We start from the raw sequence: 17,209 nt of genomic DNA, 5'->3' as shown, positions 1-17,209 counted from the left end.
CCCAAAGTTTTCATTTATGAATTGTGGCATCCAGTTTTTAATCCACAGCGTTTAACCTCATAGTTTCATCTGCTCTGTAGAGACTTTTCACAGGGTTTAAGAGTGTGTTTATGGGAAATTTACCGATCTTTCAGACATGCATTTTGAGTTAACGCACTGATGTTGGATGATAATATGTGGCTCACAGTCTTTGCTGTCTGTACTGTAAGTTTTATCTGGTTGTCAGGAGTCTTTGCTGGCCTTTCAAGTGCTTCAAACATCCATGTCTTTATGAACCTTGCTTTGTAGACTTATCAGTCACCATGAAGAACATGACTTGGATGCAAGTGCTCAACCATGGAAGCTCTCTACACACTTTTCTTAACTTGAAGCTAACCTCTAAAGTCATGAAGGCCTGTAGCTATTGATTCAAAATGTTGATTATCTCTGGACCATGTGGCATTCTTTAATGGTAGAGGAATTCACTGAACGCTGACTGCAGCCTTTTCTTTTTTCTTTTTTTTTTTTTTTACAAATGTCCTGGATCACATTTGACCTCTAACTCTATTAATATTTTTAGCACACCCCTTTTGATTATTTAAAATAGATTATTACAATCTCAGCCATCATGTCATAGCTTATGTATGTGAAACTGCCTGGTGAGATATTTGAGAAATAACTTGGTAAATCCAGAGCAGCTGATTGCATTCTAAGCACGCAGGCTGTGTTGTCATTGCGGTGTTGTTACCATAGCAGCGACGTGACGCCATACCGTTTTGCAGTGATTTTTCTGGACTTCCTCTCTCTCCCCTAAAAACAGCGCCGTCTTTTCCAGGCTGCGATGAAAACAAAGGAAAAGAACCCACAATTCTCCGCCGCTAACGGGTTACTGGTCCGTCCTTCCCTGTCGGGCAGCACCGCGTCCCGCTAAACCACCGCCGGTGTCACACGCAAGCGCGAAAATCTGACGTGATGCTCGTGCCACCGTCCCATTCAGCAGCTCGTCGGGACCCTCCCTTCAGACAGTCGTGCGTATGAGCTGGTAGCGAGACAACTGCCTCCCTCCTCCACCCCTCCGATCCTCCCCCGGAGCTGTGGTTTAACACCAGCGGCAGGTTAACGGAAGGAAATCAATAGGCAAAGCGACCTGGATTGATTTCCTGCGGCAATGCGAAGATGGCGAGAGTCCTTAACAACTTGCTGTTATTTCTGATCAGACTTGCGCTGAAAATCAGAGTTTGGGGATACTGGTCGCTAATCTACGGTTATTGTGCTCTCTGCACCACCGCAGCCCTGCTGAAACTTTGCTGGAACATCGTGCTGAGGCCGACAACAACCTTCCAATGGGGGATACGTGAAACTCCCCCGGCTTGTCTGAATGACACGTCCTTGGGAACTCATTGTTATGTTAGGATCAAGGTAAGACACGCAGACGCGCGCGCCGTCTCGCGCCCGGGCTGGAACTCATTGTGTTTGAGTCCCTCGCGCGTGTGTTCACGTGTGCTCCCATACCTTTTTCGTCCCCCTCCGCACCCCTCTTTCTTTCGCTCTCTCTCTCTCTCTCTTTTTTTTTTAAATTACCCCCCGCTGCGTCGCGTCGTGACAAGCCGGACAGGGCCTGGTTCTGTTGAGCCGAATCGTGAAGCGGTCTCTTGTTGTTGGCTTGGAGGAGCTCAGGTGGCGGTGCTGAAAGAACAGCTCCTCTGCCTCACTTCTCCGCTTGCAGCGGGGCTGCAGCCTGCCTCCAAACCACCAACCTACAGCTACAGGACGTGTTAAAACGATTATGTAATTTAGTATGTTGGTCACTAAATTCTCCCGCAACAAAAACATACAGTGTGTAGGAGAGTTTTCACATTTCTCCCCCCTAGTAATCTGTCACAAGTACAAGAAGAACTCGGGATTCAGCTGCAGACTGTGTTCACTGCGTGTTTTAACACGCTGATCTGGGACTTTGTTGATAATCCGTTGAGCAGTTCAGCCCAAAGAAGTGCTTCACCTCCTTTATGTTTTGTGAATAAAATACTGATCTGTAGTTTACAGACTATATTAAAATGAAAATACATAATGCAGATAGCAGTAAAATGAAACTACGGGTTGTTGAGGGGAGGCTCCAGTTTGAAAACGACACACTGCTTTGATCCATAAACATGATTTGCTTGAAGTGACCTCTGACCCTCCTTTGTTGGTTTTGTCAGTGCAAAGATCATTTGAGGGTTTGTTTTTGACGTGAAGCCTGCAGTCCAGATGTCTTGTGTTCCTCTGCCTGTTTTTCTTTTCTTTTTTTTCCTAACAGCTGAATCTAGTTAAAATGTTTATGTGCTGCACTACAATGTCTTTCAAAAGTATTCACACCCGTCAGATTATCCTATGTTTTGTGTCACTTTACAACCTAATACAGTAATGTATTTTACTGAGAGTTTATGTAATATACCAGATAAAGTAGTGCCGATTTGTAAACAGCATTTTTCAGTTTTTCCAAAACCAGTTGTTCTAGTTGTATCTGTATGTTCAGGTCGGGAGGGCAGCTACTGTCTGAGGTGTATGCAGACACATTAGCACCGCTATGCACATGTAGCTACAGCATAGTTGCAAGAGTTGCATTTTACTAGTAACTTAAGCTAACCTGAATATTTACAAGTCTCCTCTTGATAGACTGAAATCACTACCTACTGTCAACCACTTTAAAAAGTTTTTTTCATACCTATGACATCTTTCATTGTCCCTTTCCTGTTTTTTGTTTTCTCCTGAGAGCTTCCATTTCCGCTTCTCCGTCTTTATCTGCCTGTCATCAGATAACACTACTCAATAATGATACTTAAAAAAAAACAAGTCCCAGTATGTTTTCGAGTTTGAATTTTTATTTTTTCCACCATTCTTTTTTGGCACCCTTGCTATCGCAGCGCCCTGCTTTTTGTGCAATGACCATAAACTGTAGGGTCATCGTCCAGCTAGAAGCTAAGCCTCTTATGGACTCTCAAGTCTTTGCCAACCTTTTAGATACTTTCTTCCAGGATTTACCTCTATTTAGCGCCGTCTATCTTCTCATAAATTCTGAACGAAATTCCAAATAACATCGTTTAAAAGTGAGGGTGGTGTTGGTTTTTTGGCCTCTCATAGCATCATGTAGGCTGAAAAGTTCTGTTTTGGTCTAAACAACGCATAGACAGGCCTCAAGAAATACCTTTTTTTTTAAAGTTATGTTTTAAAACACACACTAACTTTTTCATTCAAAGAGGCGTTACTGACAGGTGGATCAGAGACACAGATGATGAAAAAGCAAATCTTCTGATTGGGAATTGATCACTCTTTCTTCTTGAATCTACAACAAGGATTATGGAAAAACAAAAGGCACAGGTGGATGTAAAGTGATTTAAAGCTGCAGTATGTCACATTTTACAAAAATATGTTTTTGTCACCATGTCCTGACAGCATGTTATGAGACAGATAATATGTGGGGGAAAAAATCAAGCTCCTCCACCTCCTCCCAGTGCTACTGCTGTCTCCCCTGGTCAAAAAGCCAGGAGGAGGGCCTTCGCGCTGTCTATTAACCTTCTGTACGCTTCTCAATGTGCTAGAAGAGAGGGAAAAAACTTACAGTACAACTGTTCATGCACCCTCATCTATGATCACTAGCATTATTATTTGTGTAGCAAGCAGCAGAGGGTGAGGACAAGTGTGATTGCCAACACTAAGCACCTCCTCCTGCCTTTGATTGGTTGTTTCACTATATAATGGTAATTTTAACAAATGTCTAAAAAGAACATATACATTTTTAAAATAAAAGTTACAAACAGCAGCTGTAACCCTCGTAACAAAGTTGAGCCATAAGGAGCTGCCTACAGATTTATCTTGATCATATTTTTTTGTGTTGTAAATTGACACCTATCTCAGGTCACATTAATCTTTTCAGTGAAATATATTTAACTTGTACAGATGACATGCTTTATTTCCTTATGAGGCGTGTATGCTCACTGCTTTAACATTAGCTGATTCTCAGTTTTTCACTGGAGGTACAGTAAATCATGAAATGCTGAGTCGGTATTTTGTGGCTGGGGATGAAGAGGAGGAGGAGGTTGTCGGTGCAGGTTTTATTTGTGCGTCTTTCCGTTCTGCAGGAGTCTGGCCTGCGGTTCCACTACATCGCTGCTGGGGAGAGAGGAAAGCCCCTCATGCTGTTTCTGCACGGCTTCCCCGAGTTCTGGTAGGTGGAGCGGTGAGAGCACCGCTCTGGGTTCAGCTGCAGACATTTACACGGTGGCTCTGTGTTTTGCATCCATTGACTGTAGCATTTCTTCCCCATAAGGCTGCTGCAGCACAGTTCATTATCTGTATTCTGACTTCAGCAAAAATCCATCCGAGTCTTATTCACAGACGTGGATTATAATTGGCATGGGGATGGTGAGAGGGGTGTTTCAAGATGTCCTTATCCTGAAATGGAAAAAAAAAATAAAACATATATTTGCTGAGCATTGTGTCCTGGAGTGAACCTAAAGAGTTATAAGCCTGTCCATACGTGTAAGATGTTATGTAGGCTTGAGGGCTGGAAAGGGATTCATTTAACAGTAGACAAGAGCAGTTTCTGCTTCACTCTCCATCTTCCTGATTGGAATGATGAACGGAGCTGAAGGTGGTCAGAAAGAAGCAGCTCTTCCTTTTTGAAATCTGTTCATTTACTTTTAGAAAGTCAGAGCAGCGTGGAGGATCGTACAGCAGTAGGCATATCCCTGCAACATTCAGGATGTTGTGAGATAGACCGAAACAAAGTAGTTAACAGCTGTAAAAGGATTTAAAGTCAAAAAGTGTCCCATGCTTGTATTCAGCCCTAATTTCTTATTCAGTGCAGGTCTGAACTTTGACTGGACCATTTTTATCAATGAATATGTTTAATCCAGCCATGTCCAGATGTTTGTCCTTAGGGCTAAGTTAAAATCACCCTTTTATTTTGGTATATGTAAAAATGTATGTGGTGTTTATTTTGTTTATCTGTTTAAATAATAAACTAAAACATGCAAGATTTTATTGAAGCAAACTAAATTGTTGGATTGTTTAGATGCAAAATATAAAAAAAAAATAAAAAAAAAAGTGGTTTCCCTATTAATGATGTTGAAAACCTCCCTAAACTGTTCATATTGTCGGGGTTGTTTCCTATTTTCACCACTTTTTTCCAATGAAAGTATAAATAAATGTCAATAAATTTGAAAATATGTGGAGTTTAGTGATATAAATCACACTTCTTTATGTGACTGGAGCCCTAAAGAAGCATATGACAAATGTGAATGTTTTTCAGCAGCTGTATTTGTTTGTAGAGCTGTGATTTCTGTGTCATGCAGTCAGAGTCATGCAGTTACCTAAAGAGAAGAAGTAATAAATAGTTTGTACCATCACTTTTATTGTTATCTTAACAGAACCACAACATATTGTGATAAAACTTTAGGTCCATATTGACCATCCCTACAGACCAGTTAAGGAAGTACATTTAAAAACTTAAATGCAGACTTAATGAAAAGTATGTGAGCTGTGGTGCCAAGACTGCAGGAGTCAGGGAAGTGTTTGGTCAGACCGTCAGTTCCCAAAACCACACACATACATACATACACACACACAAAAAAAAAAGTAAAAGCGCATGCGGGGTCAATGCGACCGCGCCGACCACGGACACAGTAAAAAAAGCTCCCGGGGTTTAAAGGACCCCGTCTCTTAAAACCGTGGGAGGCTTAATACTTGCTTAAAAGTTATTTTCAATATCTGACAAGCCCCACTTGAATGGATATTCAAATTTGTTTTTAAATATGACTACATCCTGACAGAATCACAACCGTACATGTTTCACTTCAGGTTCTCTTGGCGCTACCAGCTGCGCGAGTTCAAGAGCGAGTTCCGTGTGGTGGCCGTGGACATGCGCGGCTACGGCGAATCCGACCTGCCTCTCTCCACGGAGAGCTACCAGCTGGACCACCTGGTCACCGACGTGAAGGATATCGTAGAGTACCTGGGTAAGAAGAGCCTCCCCGTAATCTCCAGAGGGCTGGCCGGACAGTGTTGTGACAGCGTCTCAGGTCAAAAATAAACTTGTTTATCAGTCTGTGGTCTTTGGACAGCCCTCAGGCCTGCAGCGCACACAGCATGACAAACTTCCTGTGAGTCAGCCTGCTGACTCCATCCTAACACTAGCAGGGAGCAAGCTGGAGGCTGTCCTCACACACCACCACCATCATCTGACAATTATCTGACCAGAATAGCTGCTGCTCCCCCCACCCCCCTTTTTACTCTTAAAACTGATGCAGATTTCACGCTTTAGCTCCTTTTTAAGGTTCTATTTAAATCCAGCATTGAAGTGTCGCTGAAGATTCAGGTTCTCAGCTGTCACTTCAGAACTAACAATGTGCTAAGTGGCTTCTTTTGCAGCAGCCACAAGAAACCTGATCTAATTTGAACGGTCACCTTCTGTCTTTTCTGCAGTTGCTGTTGTTCATTAACACGGAGATGTCTGTATTTGAAGAGGAGACGGAAGCAAAAGTGCTTTTTGGCACATTAGACGTCTGTTTATGTATTTTATATAAACCAGTTACAGAAACTGTTTAACCAGTTAAAAGAGGCACGAGCTTTACATCAGTGTCCAGTCATGGCATATTGTTCCGATCATTAGCAGGCGCACACACTTTTACTTTTGCTACGTCTCACTACAGAAGGATTCTCCCAGTTTGTCCACCATCTTGAAAACTAATGGGCGTTTAGGTTTCAGGGAGGTGATTCAAATCAGTGGCAGGAAGCTGAAAATAAAGCTGATTACAGAGGCTGCAGGTCAATATGGTTTATCAGCACAATGACAACATTGTGCTGATAAACCATTTTGACCTTAGTTCTTTAGTTGTTTGTAGCTTGTAGCAGTATTTCCTTTTTAATGTGCAAAGTAAGCATAAATCCAACCATTCAAACTTGAAAAAAAAAAAACATTGAATGTATTCCAGTTAGACTATGGATGAAAGCTGGTAACATTCATCATATTTCTCATTTTTTCCATTAACATGAGACAAACGAGGCAAACTTTTGCTTTAGAAAATAAAAATAGGTTAAAGTTATTGGAAAAAGAAAGTACACCCTCTGTTTTACCTTTTAGAAGAAGATCCAGTAAATCCTCTAATCCTCACCTGGTTCTACATTATTTCAAATTTAAAAGTCAACCGTGCAAAAATAAGCACCAGATTTTACACTGCTGTTATCTTTAAACAAAGATGAAAGCACAATGGAACAGAGGAAGTAGTAACTGGCTGATGCTAAAATGAACACATCCTGTGTCACTGTGACCGCAGGTCTCCTAAATGTACACAGTGTCGGTGGAAAGACACCGACAACTTCCTAAGAGAAGCAACTGCTGCTGCACATCAATATGAGAAGAATTATAAAGATTCTAATACTTCCACAGAATTCAATTCCTATTATTCTTTATACTGAGGAAGATTACTTAAAGGGGGGTTATTATGTAAAATCAACTGTTTTGAGCTTTGAATCATGTTATAGTGTTGTTCCTTCATCAACTTCTCAGTCCAATGATCCTAAGAACAACATAATGAAGGAGCACTGCTGTGACGGTGTGCTGTAGGCGGGGTGGTGGGAAGAGCAGGAGCTTCTTAAAGAGACAGTGGCCCAATTTCAATACGTCAAATTGCAAATTTCAAAGAAATTATATACAGCATTTTATATATACAGCATTTTAATAACAACTGAAGGTAACACTGTTACTTGATTGTGCTATAAATTGTCCTGATCTTCCCATGAGTGGACGTCGCTGCAAAACCCAGACACAGCTTTTCATCATAAAATGACAGTATGGAAAATGTTGAGTGTTTCTGTGCGCTTAAAGTTAGATTTTATCAGAAGAGAAAGAAGGTGAGCTCTGATTTTGTCATGAGTGTAGCAGTGAATGCTGCCTCCTCTGCTGTTGTACTAAAAGGCTCATTCATAAGTGATGTGTCCTTGCTGACTGTCACTCGACTGTTGCAATAATACAGCATTTCTCCGATAGTGTAAAAAGTAAAAGAAAATAAATAAAAGAAGTTGAGTTCTTATAAACCCCAGTGTAGCCTCTGCTACTGGTTGCTACCGGTTGGTTGGTTTCCTATTTGCAGACAGGCCAGCGCCTGTCCAGAAGCTGAATGTAGATTAAACTCCACTATTAGCCTGATGAGTTGTCCCTAATCTGAGCCCAGTGAACAGTTCAGCCCTTGGTGATATCCTCCACAATCTATGGAGCACATTCTCTGTGAAACATTAAGGAAAGGACTGTTTTAGTAAAGCCAGTGATGGCTGGAGGAAGAGCTTGCTGCATTGTTCCTGCTGTCACTGTATGTTACTTCACAGACTGTCAGGAATGAAGCACTCAATAATTCATCCTGCTGTGCAAATCATGCTTGATGGTCACTTAAGCGTGGAAAAAAGCTTGCTTTGATTGTACTATACCTGCTGTCCTCTGCTCAGCAACTGAACCAGGGGTCAGCAACCTTTTCCGTTCAAAGAGCCGCTTTTGTCCCCGCTGCTACAAAATAAACCTCGAGTCGCAAAGGAACAGTTTTCGAAATATGTACAACATGAAATGTTTCATTATGAAAGTTAACAAGTGAAACTTTTTTTTTTTGTATTTTCAGATTTTAAAGCACAATGAGTTCTCGACTACAAAAGAAAAAAATATATATTTTGTTGAATGGAGGTGAGACTTTTCCATAAATATGAAAAATGAAGAAAGATAAATAACATAGCTTGTAGCTAATTACTTTTAGTCTACTGTAAATAGTATGTGCATATTTTGTTTAAGAACTTACAGGAAAAAAAAATCCTAAAATTACCATTTCCTTTTTTTACCCGTAATCAAAAACATTTCCATTTTGGAGCCGTAGCTCGCAGAGCCCTGAACTAGACTGTAGGAGACCTTTACACACTTCAGTCCACACCCACAGGTAAAAATCCACACTTCTTTTTAACATTACAGAGTTGCAAAGGTATTCATAGCACTTGAACTTTTCTGTATCCTTTCACATTACAATGTGATCGATAAAGTGTCCTCCTCTTCCAACAGTCCCTGACCCAAATAATAAAAATGATCAATTCTTTAGAATCGTTCTTTGTATTCACAATAGTGTTGCTATTAGTACACAGGTTTGTTTTGTTTGTAATACTCAATGTATTGTTTTCCTTCTGCTTCGTTGCTACTGACTACTTTGTGTGGGTCTGCCACATAAAATCCCAGTGAAATACACTGAGCTTTGTGTTTGTAATGTGACAGAAGGTGCTAGTTAAAGCAGCAGGCTGCTGCTCTCGTCTCCTCCATTAAAAGCGAATGAGCAGGCGGTGATTTGTCTGAAGCAGCGCTGAGACTTTGCTGAGTCGCTGTGAAGGATGTGTGAGCTCAGTGTTGATGGGCGGCTAAATCGTATAAACAGGTGGAAATGGGTTTATCACAGGTTGCTCAGGGGGATTACTCAGTGGGGACGGGAACAGTTATGTGATCATTCTGATCCTTTAGTCATGGTCTGCCTCAGCTGTCGGTCATTAAAAACATTAATTAGACAAGAGCAAAGGTTCTTTTAGGGTGGAAGGTGTTACCTGCTATGCTGTACCTTGAAAAAGTGTTTCAGAGGCTATAAACGGCAAACAGCGTGTGTACTATTGAAACTACAGTTGAAACCAGAGGTTTACATACATCTAACTCTTCTGACTATTACTTCTAAAATTTCTGACCATCATTTCTGGGTTTACACTCAGAAAATCTATGTAAACTTCTACTTTTAATGACATTAATAAATAAAAATCTGAAATATTCTCTCATTTTTGTGGCATTTAGTGAATAGAAATAGTGTTGGTAATTCTAACTGACTCAAAACAGGAAGAGTTTGGTCTGATTTAACTTCAGACAGTGAGGGGAAAGAAAAGGGTGTTTCTGTACTCTTAAAGTTAGATTTTGCTTTTTTACAGTGTTTGTAAACTTCTGGTTTCTATTGCAAGTCCAGACTTTGACTTGGCCACTTCAAAACCTTTATCTTGGTTTTAAGGAGTTGAGCTATCCAGAGGCTAACTCCGCTCTGCTTCAGATCGTTATCCTGTTACACAAACCAAGCGAAGGCCAAGTTCTTTTTCTCTTTTCAAATGAAAAAAAAATGTAATAAAAAATTTGTTTGAATGATGCAGACTGATGATATTTGTGTCTAATATTGAAAATGGTTGATCTGAAATGTTTTAAGTGTGATAAACTAGAAATCTGCATGAAGGTGAGTATTTATTTATGAGATTATATCCACATGGTGTAGTTTTAATGAAAATAAAAATGTGTGTGCGTGCTTGTGTGTGTATTTGTTTCCTTGTCAGGGTACAACAGGTGTTGCCTTGTGGGCCACGACTGGGGTGGAACCATAGCGTGGCTGTTTGCCATACACTACCCAGAGATGGTGACCAAGCTGATAGTCCTGAACTGCCCCCATCCTTCTGTGTTCACAGGTACGATCTCGCCACAAGCACATCCTCACACGTCACTCTTCACGCTTTGAAGGAAAACCAATTTTCCCTTATGCTAATTAGAGAAGCTCCGATCTGGCTCTCAGAATATTACAGGAATTATGATCGTTAATTAGAGGCGTCATTACTTCGATTGCGTGTCTGCATCCAGCTGGCAGATCTTCCTCTGCCTTTGGGTTGGGGGAGAGGGGCAGGATGATGATGAGGTAATTACAGGGAGGCACGCACAAAGCTAGAACAGCAGGTTTGACTGTAGGAGACGGGGCGGTAAAGTCAAATCCCATCCACCACCCTCGCAAGTGTGTGCAAACTTCCCGTTAATTAAAGCCAAAAATGAAATGTCTCCCTCGCTCCCCCTCTTGTCTGCCTTCTCTTTCTCCTCCAGACTACGCTCTGCGTCACCCCAGCCAGCTGCTGAAATCCAGCCATTTCTTTTTCTTCCAGCTGCCCCGCTTCCCAGAGCTCATGCTCTCCATCAACGACTTCAAGGTGGGCTTACATGCTTTTCAAGGTCAAGCTTGTGTGCATGTGGGCACACACTTGTGTGTGTGTGTGTGTGTGTGTGCGCGCGCGTGCCTGCGTGCGTGCGTGCGCGCGCGTGTGTGTGTGTGTGTGTGTGTGCGTGTGTGTGCGTGCTGGTGAATGTCGCACATTGTTGCAGTGTTTGTTTTTCTGTGTCAGTGTCATTGGTAGACATGGACTCCTGTGTGCAATCTACAAATACTCACCTACTATTCAACAGGCCCCCTATTTAATCCAGCTGTTACCTTCTTTCCTGATCAGAGATCATTTCAGATTTGTCAACAGATTGGATTTCAATTATTTTGCATGAATAAAGCTCCTCAGTCCTGAGGCTGAAGCTGCATTGGCTCCTTTCCTATAAGAGGAAGCTGGTGCCTTATTATCGCCTTGTCAAACGGTGCTGCAGTTCAGTTTCTGTCCCCTACGACGAAGTATTAGGGCCAGGCTAAGAATGAAAAAGTAAATTACAAGAATAAAGTCATAAAAGTACCAATAAAAAGTCCTAAGTTATGAAAATGAACACAGCATTGAAGTCAAAAAAATATGACTAGAAATGTTTTGCTTAAAGGTTTCAGATTATCAGATAAATGGTGGTATAAGACAAAAATATTCAAAGTTGATTCAAAAATTCAGTTTTTAAAGCTTTCTGAATTTGTAATATCTCCTTACATCATTATGGCGGACTTTTGGCTTTTTCTACTTTCAACTCAGCCTTGTTGAAGATCAACTGATCACAAGGGAAGAACTCTTCAGCAGCATTAAGTTAATTTTACTTAATAAGTGAAATGGTTGTAAAGGTACGCATTCACAAACATTTCACTTTTTTCATGAATTTTAGAGATCCCTGTTGTTTTGGCAGCAGTTTTGCTATTCAGCTTTAACAGTGATGCCATATTCAGTCTGAGTTTTCCAGGTTTAGAAGCACAGCATGAGACGCCTGAACTGCAGCTGAAGGTCATCAGAGCTGATCTCACCTGCGCTGCAGCTTCTCTGTCTCACGTTACGGGAACATCGGCCGTCCTCCTGCAAATTTTCTGCTGATCAAATGGCTCCAGTGTCAGTCTGCTGTCTGTCTGTCTGTCCTGCAGGCCCTCAAAGCCTTGTTCACTAGTCGGAGCACCGGGATCGGGAGAAAGGGCCGATGGCTCACTGCAGAGGATTTGGAAGCCTACTTGTACGCACTCTCTCAGCCGGGAGCTCTGACAGGAGCTCTCAACTATTACAGGAATGTCTTCAGGTGGGGGGATGATTCATATCTCATATCTTTTTTTTTTCTTTAAATAAAAAAAAAGAAAGAACGAACTGGAGAAAAGTCTTCTACAGGGTCTGAAAGCATCCGGGGTAACTCACTGACCTGCCCCACTTACACAGTAGCAGGATGGTTTTCATCCACCATGACCCGGTTCTGTTGACAAAATGTCACCTGATTGTTTATCACTTTATTTAGCCAAACTAACAAACCTTTTAGATGCTCCGAGTCGGACTGTGTCACAGTCCAATATGATAAAAACGTTTGTATCCTTAAAGGGATGGTTTTATGTAAAATCCACTTTTTACATCATGTTCCAATGTAATTCCTTTATCAAAACCATAACTGGAGTGTTCCCTGGATTCTTTCATGCTTGTTTGAGTAATCCTTTAATCTCCATGGCAACCATTCAGCTGTGCATAACGCCTGGGTGGACGTAGCTGCAGTTTCCAAGCTTCTAAGCTCTGCCTCACAAAGCATACCTCCCCCGCGACTCCCCCTCTCAGCTCCTTCAGACTAGCCAGGAGCAATTAGCAAACAACTGGTGAACCTCCACATTTGCTGAGTTCAGCATAAGAGCTTTTTCTCAGTGCAACACTGGTAGAAACATTGTCTAAAGGTTTGTAGAGTGGCCATGGTTTGATGACTTCCTGCAGGTGGAGTTTCATAATAAGCAGGAGTTTTTAAAGATACAGAGGCTCAATTTCAAGGCGTTTCAATTTTATAGTCAAATTTCTTTTAAGTCATATTTAATATAGCAGTAGTTATTTGATTGTCCTATAAAGATGCCTAATGCTGCCCCTTTAAGCTATATTTTTTATGTCTGCTGTGAAATTTTAAAAAGTTCAGGAGTAATTACCATTGTAAAAAGGTTTAACAGCTTTAGTGCTCATCACAAAAACAACAACCACAAAGCAGTGCATGATTGGGAAGCAGGAAAAAGATATGGATTTCAAAATTTTCTTCATTGTAAGATACATTTCGCTCAATGAGATTGGATGGAGAACATCTGTAAACATTTATTTATTTTCTGGTCTGCCAACAGATTCGCCATTTGGTTTAGCTCTTGAATGTAACTGCACCATTATAACAGAGGAGCATACAGGGAACAGCTGCATTTATACTGAGACTTAATAACACACCAGTGGACTTTTCTGACTAACTAGAGGACTTTTCAACATAGCAGGGTTTAGCCTCACTGACCCTTCTGTGTTCAGTGAACGTTGGCTGGATGTCCGCCAGACATTTCCTGGTGTTTCATTGAGTTTCTTGGCGAACGTTGTCTGTAAACGTTGACTGAACATTCATGGCTACGCTCAGGGAACACCGTCTGAACACTAGCTGGGTAACAAAATGAGGGGCCAATACAAATGGCCACCACCAGGTGTTTTTTTTGTTTTGTTTTGTTTTGTTTTGTTTTTAATGAAAAGCTGTCAATTTTTTTTCTATAGCAACAAGAAAGTTAAAAGTGCTTTACACCATAAAAAAACCTAATACAGTGACCAATTAAACATTATATTTTGTCAGATGCAAAATCATCAAGCAAATATACCTCAAATATCCAGATCAAAGGTCCAGTTCTTATTAATCACAGGAACTCTAAACAGGGTGTGGTTTTAGCCTTGATTTAATTGAACTCAGTGTTTCAGCAGTTTAGCAGTTTTTCTGGAAGTTTGTTACAGATTAGAGGGACATAAAAACTGAATGCTGCTCCTCCATGTTTGGTTCTGAGTCAAGGGAGCTATGCAATATTTGTTCCACTTCACAATTATGCTCTCCTTTGTGTTGGACCACCACATAAAGTTTAAAGTAAATACATTCTTACAATTTGTACTTGTACTGTTGCTAAATATGCATCAATTCATGGGATAAAAATACCTTTAAAATGCTTTGTGATAAAGTAAAGGTGTGCCCAATTTGGAAGAAGCAGCAGTGCAGTCATTCTCTACTTAAAACTGAAAAGTACTGTTCACTGTTAGATTTACATGAACCCTGGTGGTTGTTTGGAGCATTGTTTGGGTTTAACTTGTAAATATGCACACAGAGCATCTTTATCTAGTAGGAACTGCCACCTTTGTATCTAAAAATACTATCATCACTGACACAAGTCTGCCAAATATCTGCATCATCTTGCAGCTTTCTTTAATAAACTCTCCACTTCTGTTAGCCAAAAGGAGGAACAGGGAAGAATATTGAAGGGCATGTACTGTATTTTTTTTTTTTTTTTACATGTGAACTGTGCGTGCATGACTGGGCAGGCCATCTGCTCCCTTCTCAAGCAACGAGCTTTTATCTGTTCACATGAAAGAAATTGTACTGACCCATGACCACCAGGGATGTAAATATCAACGTACAGTCATTCATTATTCATCCAATCATTTCATATGTATTGATTGATTAACCCTTTAATGATGTATTTGAAAACACACTGTGGGATTTCACTATCACTATAGTGCAGATGATATAAAAAAGAGCATCCCAGTTGTTCAGGATCTACTGGGTCTGTCTCAGGGGAGCTCAGAAGTCTCAACTCAAAAGGAGTTGATACATTTTTCTAGTGTTGTGTGGCCTCCAGAAGACCAGAGCAGAAACTATTTCCTTTGTTCCTTGTTGTTTTCATGCCAGCTCTACTGCAGTTTGGTTCACTTCTGGCTGCAGTGTGAACGTAGCTTTAGTACTGTGTGAGTTTTACTGTTTTTTGTAAAGGCAATACAACACACTGCTTAACCCCCCCACCCCCGCCCCCCAAAATATTTCAGAAGGGCACTTTTAGTCTGGAGTTAAAACGGCCTGTGCTCTAGCACCACCTAGTGTCTATCTGTGCACATCCCTGTTCTTACCTACCTATTTCAATGACATACATTGAAGTTTGCAGGTTTAATGTGAGAGAATGTGAAAATATTTAAGGAGTGTGAATATTTTTGCAAAACAATTTCTTTTTTTTTCCTTCTTCTTCTTCCACATGTCAGCTAAAGTGTAACTTGTATCTGTCACCAGCTCGCTCCCTCTGAGCCACAGGCACGTCAGGTCTCCGGTGCTGCTGCTGTGGGGAGAGCGGGACGCATTCCTGGAGCAGGAGATGGCCGAGGCGTGCCGCCTCTACATCAGGAATCACTTCCGTCTCAACATCATATCCGGGGCCAGCCACTGGCTGCAGCAGGACCAGCCCGACATTGTCAACACCCTCATATGGACCTTCCTGAAGGAGGGAGAGGGACGCAAAAGCTACAGGAACTAAACCCGCACAGCCCTCGCATCCCACCCCTCTCCCCTCAACACCTTGCACCGTCCCCACTCTCCCGGAAGCCTTGAATATGCCTGTGATACCAAGCAACATAGTGATGATGCAATCATTCTTTAAATTTTTTCACATTTTAGATATATTTTTTAAAAAAAGAAGTCAGCGAAGAAGGAGAGAATCAAAGCACACCTCTCACTCAAGAGGAAAGGACACATGTTTTAAGATATTTTTTTGCACATGACAGCGACATATCCGCCTTAAAGTTTTGTCGGTTTCAGCATTACAAATGTGTGGCGAAATCTTTTTATGTATTTATTACATTTATTTCTCTTTGTGACCTGTATTGTGTGGTGCCTTTTAACTTTGGAGCTGTCGCGGTGTGAAGACGTCCCGGGGCGTCGGGGCGTGTCGTTGTCCACTGTTCTCGTGTCGCTCAGCTGTATTTCGGGCACAGTTCCCTGGGAGTCCCCCACCTCCCAGGGCTTTGTTTATCAGGTAGTGTTTGTCAAAATGGAGGTTTCTTTTTTAGTCATTTTTTTCTCTCCTCCCTCGGATATCTGCTCAAATATAGAGAATGTTAACTTGATCTTCCTGTAGAGAAATGTTAAGTGACGGTTGCCTATTGTACTATTTTGTATCTCTTCCTACACACTGCATTTTGAAACTCACTGAGCCAGGTCGATACTGTTTGATTTTCTAAATAAACTGAATAAGTGTCTGTCAGACTGCAATGCTTCTTCGCATTTTCAGCCTATTTTTGGGTGACTATTGTCGTCGGGTGTTTGAAGCTATAAACAGAATCTCATGCTGTTTTTGTGCTTGTAGCTGTCTCACCAGCAGTCACCGTAAGCTTTTACACAGAGGAGATGGGGGAAAAAAAGAGCAGAGGAGGCGTTACTAAATTTATCAGTCGAGTGACGCAGCAGTTTAAAGCTTTTTCTGTAGAACAAACGTCTGGATAGTTGATATTTATAACTTTGCTCTGTGGCAAAGAAAAATGCTGATGTAGAGTCACATTCGTTTCACATAAACGGCTTTCAGAGGGGTGTCAGCACAGTCACACTGTTCACCTGAAGAAGTAGATTGGGCCGCGTTTCAATTAAAAGAACTAAACCGGAAATTTCTATTTTTATTTTATGTTGCTGAATTATACACCTGCACTATTGTTTGAAATTAATAAACATTTTTTCCCCTTTGAAAGAATTGTTTTTGTCCTAATGAATTAATATTTAACCCCAGCTGCTCTCTGCAATAACAACAAAACAGATGTTTGAATCCTTGCTAATTTACCGTACATATTAAAAGTGGCGTTGCCAACCTAGTAGGACAAGAGAAACAATTGCAGGAAGAGACGATGACGTCATGTGCATGCATGGGACCCTTCAGGAACGCTCAGGAAATCTTGAAACAGGCGTGCAGAAGTAAAGGTTATTTTTATAGTCCGCATTTAACAAATAAATAACAAATGTTTTGTTTTCAGGAGGGAAATAAGAATGGTCAAATTGATATATACAAATAGACTAATACTGTATTTGTCCCTTTTTGCTGAAATAGGTGTAGGTGCAGCAATTTTCGGAGAAATAGAAACACACCAGATACACGTTTTAAAAACAATCTGAATAAAACAGTTGAAAACTATACAGCTGCGAAAGTAAAATATAATACGTTTTCCTTTTTAATTTTCTACAAACGGTAAGAACTTGATTCAATAT

The 17,209-nt window shown here is 41.0% G+C and overlaps 1 protein-coding gene across 2 annotated transcripts; it reads left to right on the top strand.

Moving 5' to 3' along the window:
* The first annotated feature begins 747 nt into the window (after window positions 1-747).
* On the top strand, window positions 748-16,467 carry LOC103139853 (epoxide hydrolase 4). Of its 2 annotated transcripts, XM_007554698.2 has the most exons (7): window positions 754-1,398; window positions 4,098-4,183; window positions 5,818-5,975; window positions 10,339-10,467; window positions 10,871-10,974; window positions 12,096-12,244; window positions 15,254-16,467. In XM_007554698.2, the coding sequence occupies exons 1-7, from the start codon at window positions 1,156-1,158 to the stop codon at window positions 15,492-15,494; spliced, it is 1,110 nt and encodes a 369-aa protein (XP_007554760.1). In that variant the 5' UTR covers window positions 754-1,155; the 3' UTR covers window positions 15,495-16,467. The 2 variants fall into 2 exon arrangements, with proteins under 2 accessions (XP_016528239.1, XP_007554760.1); XM_016672753.1 differs by lacking the exon at window positions 15,254-16,467 and having other exon boundaries at window positions 748-1,398; window positions 10,871-11,049; window positions 11,084-12,189.
* The last annotated feature ends 742 nt before the right edge of the window (window positions 16,468-17,209 follow it).

This window comes from Poecilia formosa, unplaced genomic scaffold (genome assembly GCF_000485575.1).
Source record: "Poecilia formosa unplaced genomic scaffold, Poecilia_formosa-5.1.2 Scaffold65, whole genome shotgun sequence".
Lineage (NCBI taxonomy): Eukaryota > Metazoa > Chordata > Actinopteri > Cyprinodontiformes > Poeciliidae > Poecilia > Poecilia formosa.
This window is presented reverse-complemented; position numbering and strand designations above follow the sequence as displayed.

Bases quoted from the DNA above. Each gene is read 5' to 3' on its own strand.
- LOC103139853 (XM_007554698.2), top strand. From the start codon at position 1,156: ATGGCGAGAGTCCTTAACAACTTGCTGTTATTTCTGATCAGACTTGCG. The intron at 4,184-5,817 runs GTAGGTGGAGCG...GTTTCACTTCAG, and splicing joins CACGGCTTCCCCGAGTTCTG to GTTCTCTTGGCGCTACCAGC. The intron at 10,975-12,095 runs GTGGGCTTACAT...TCTGTCCTGCAG, and splicing joins TCTCCATCAACGACTTCAAG to GCCCTCAAAGCCTTGTTCAC.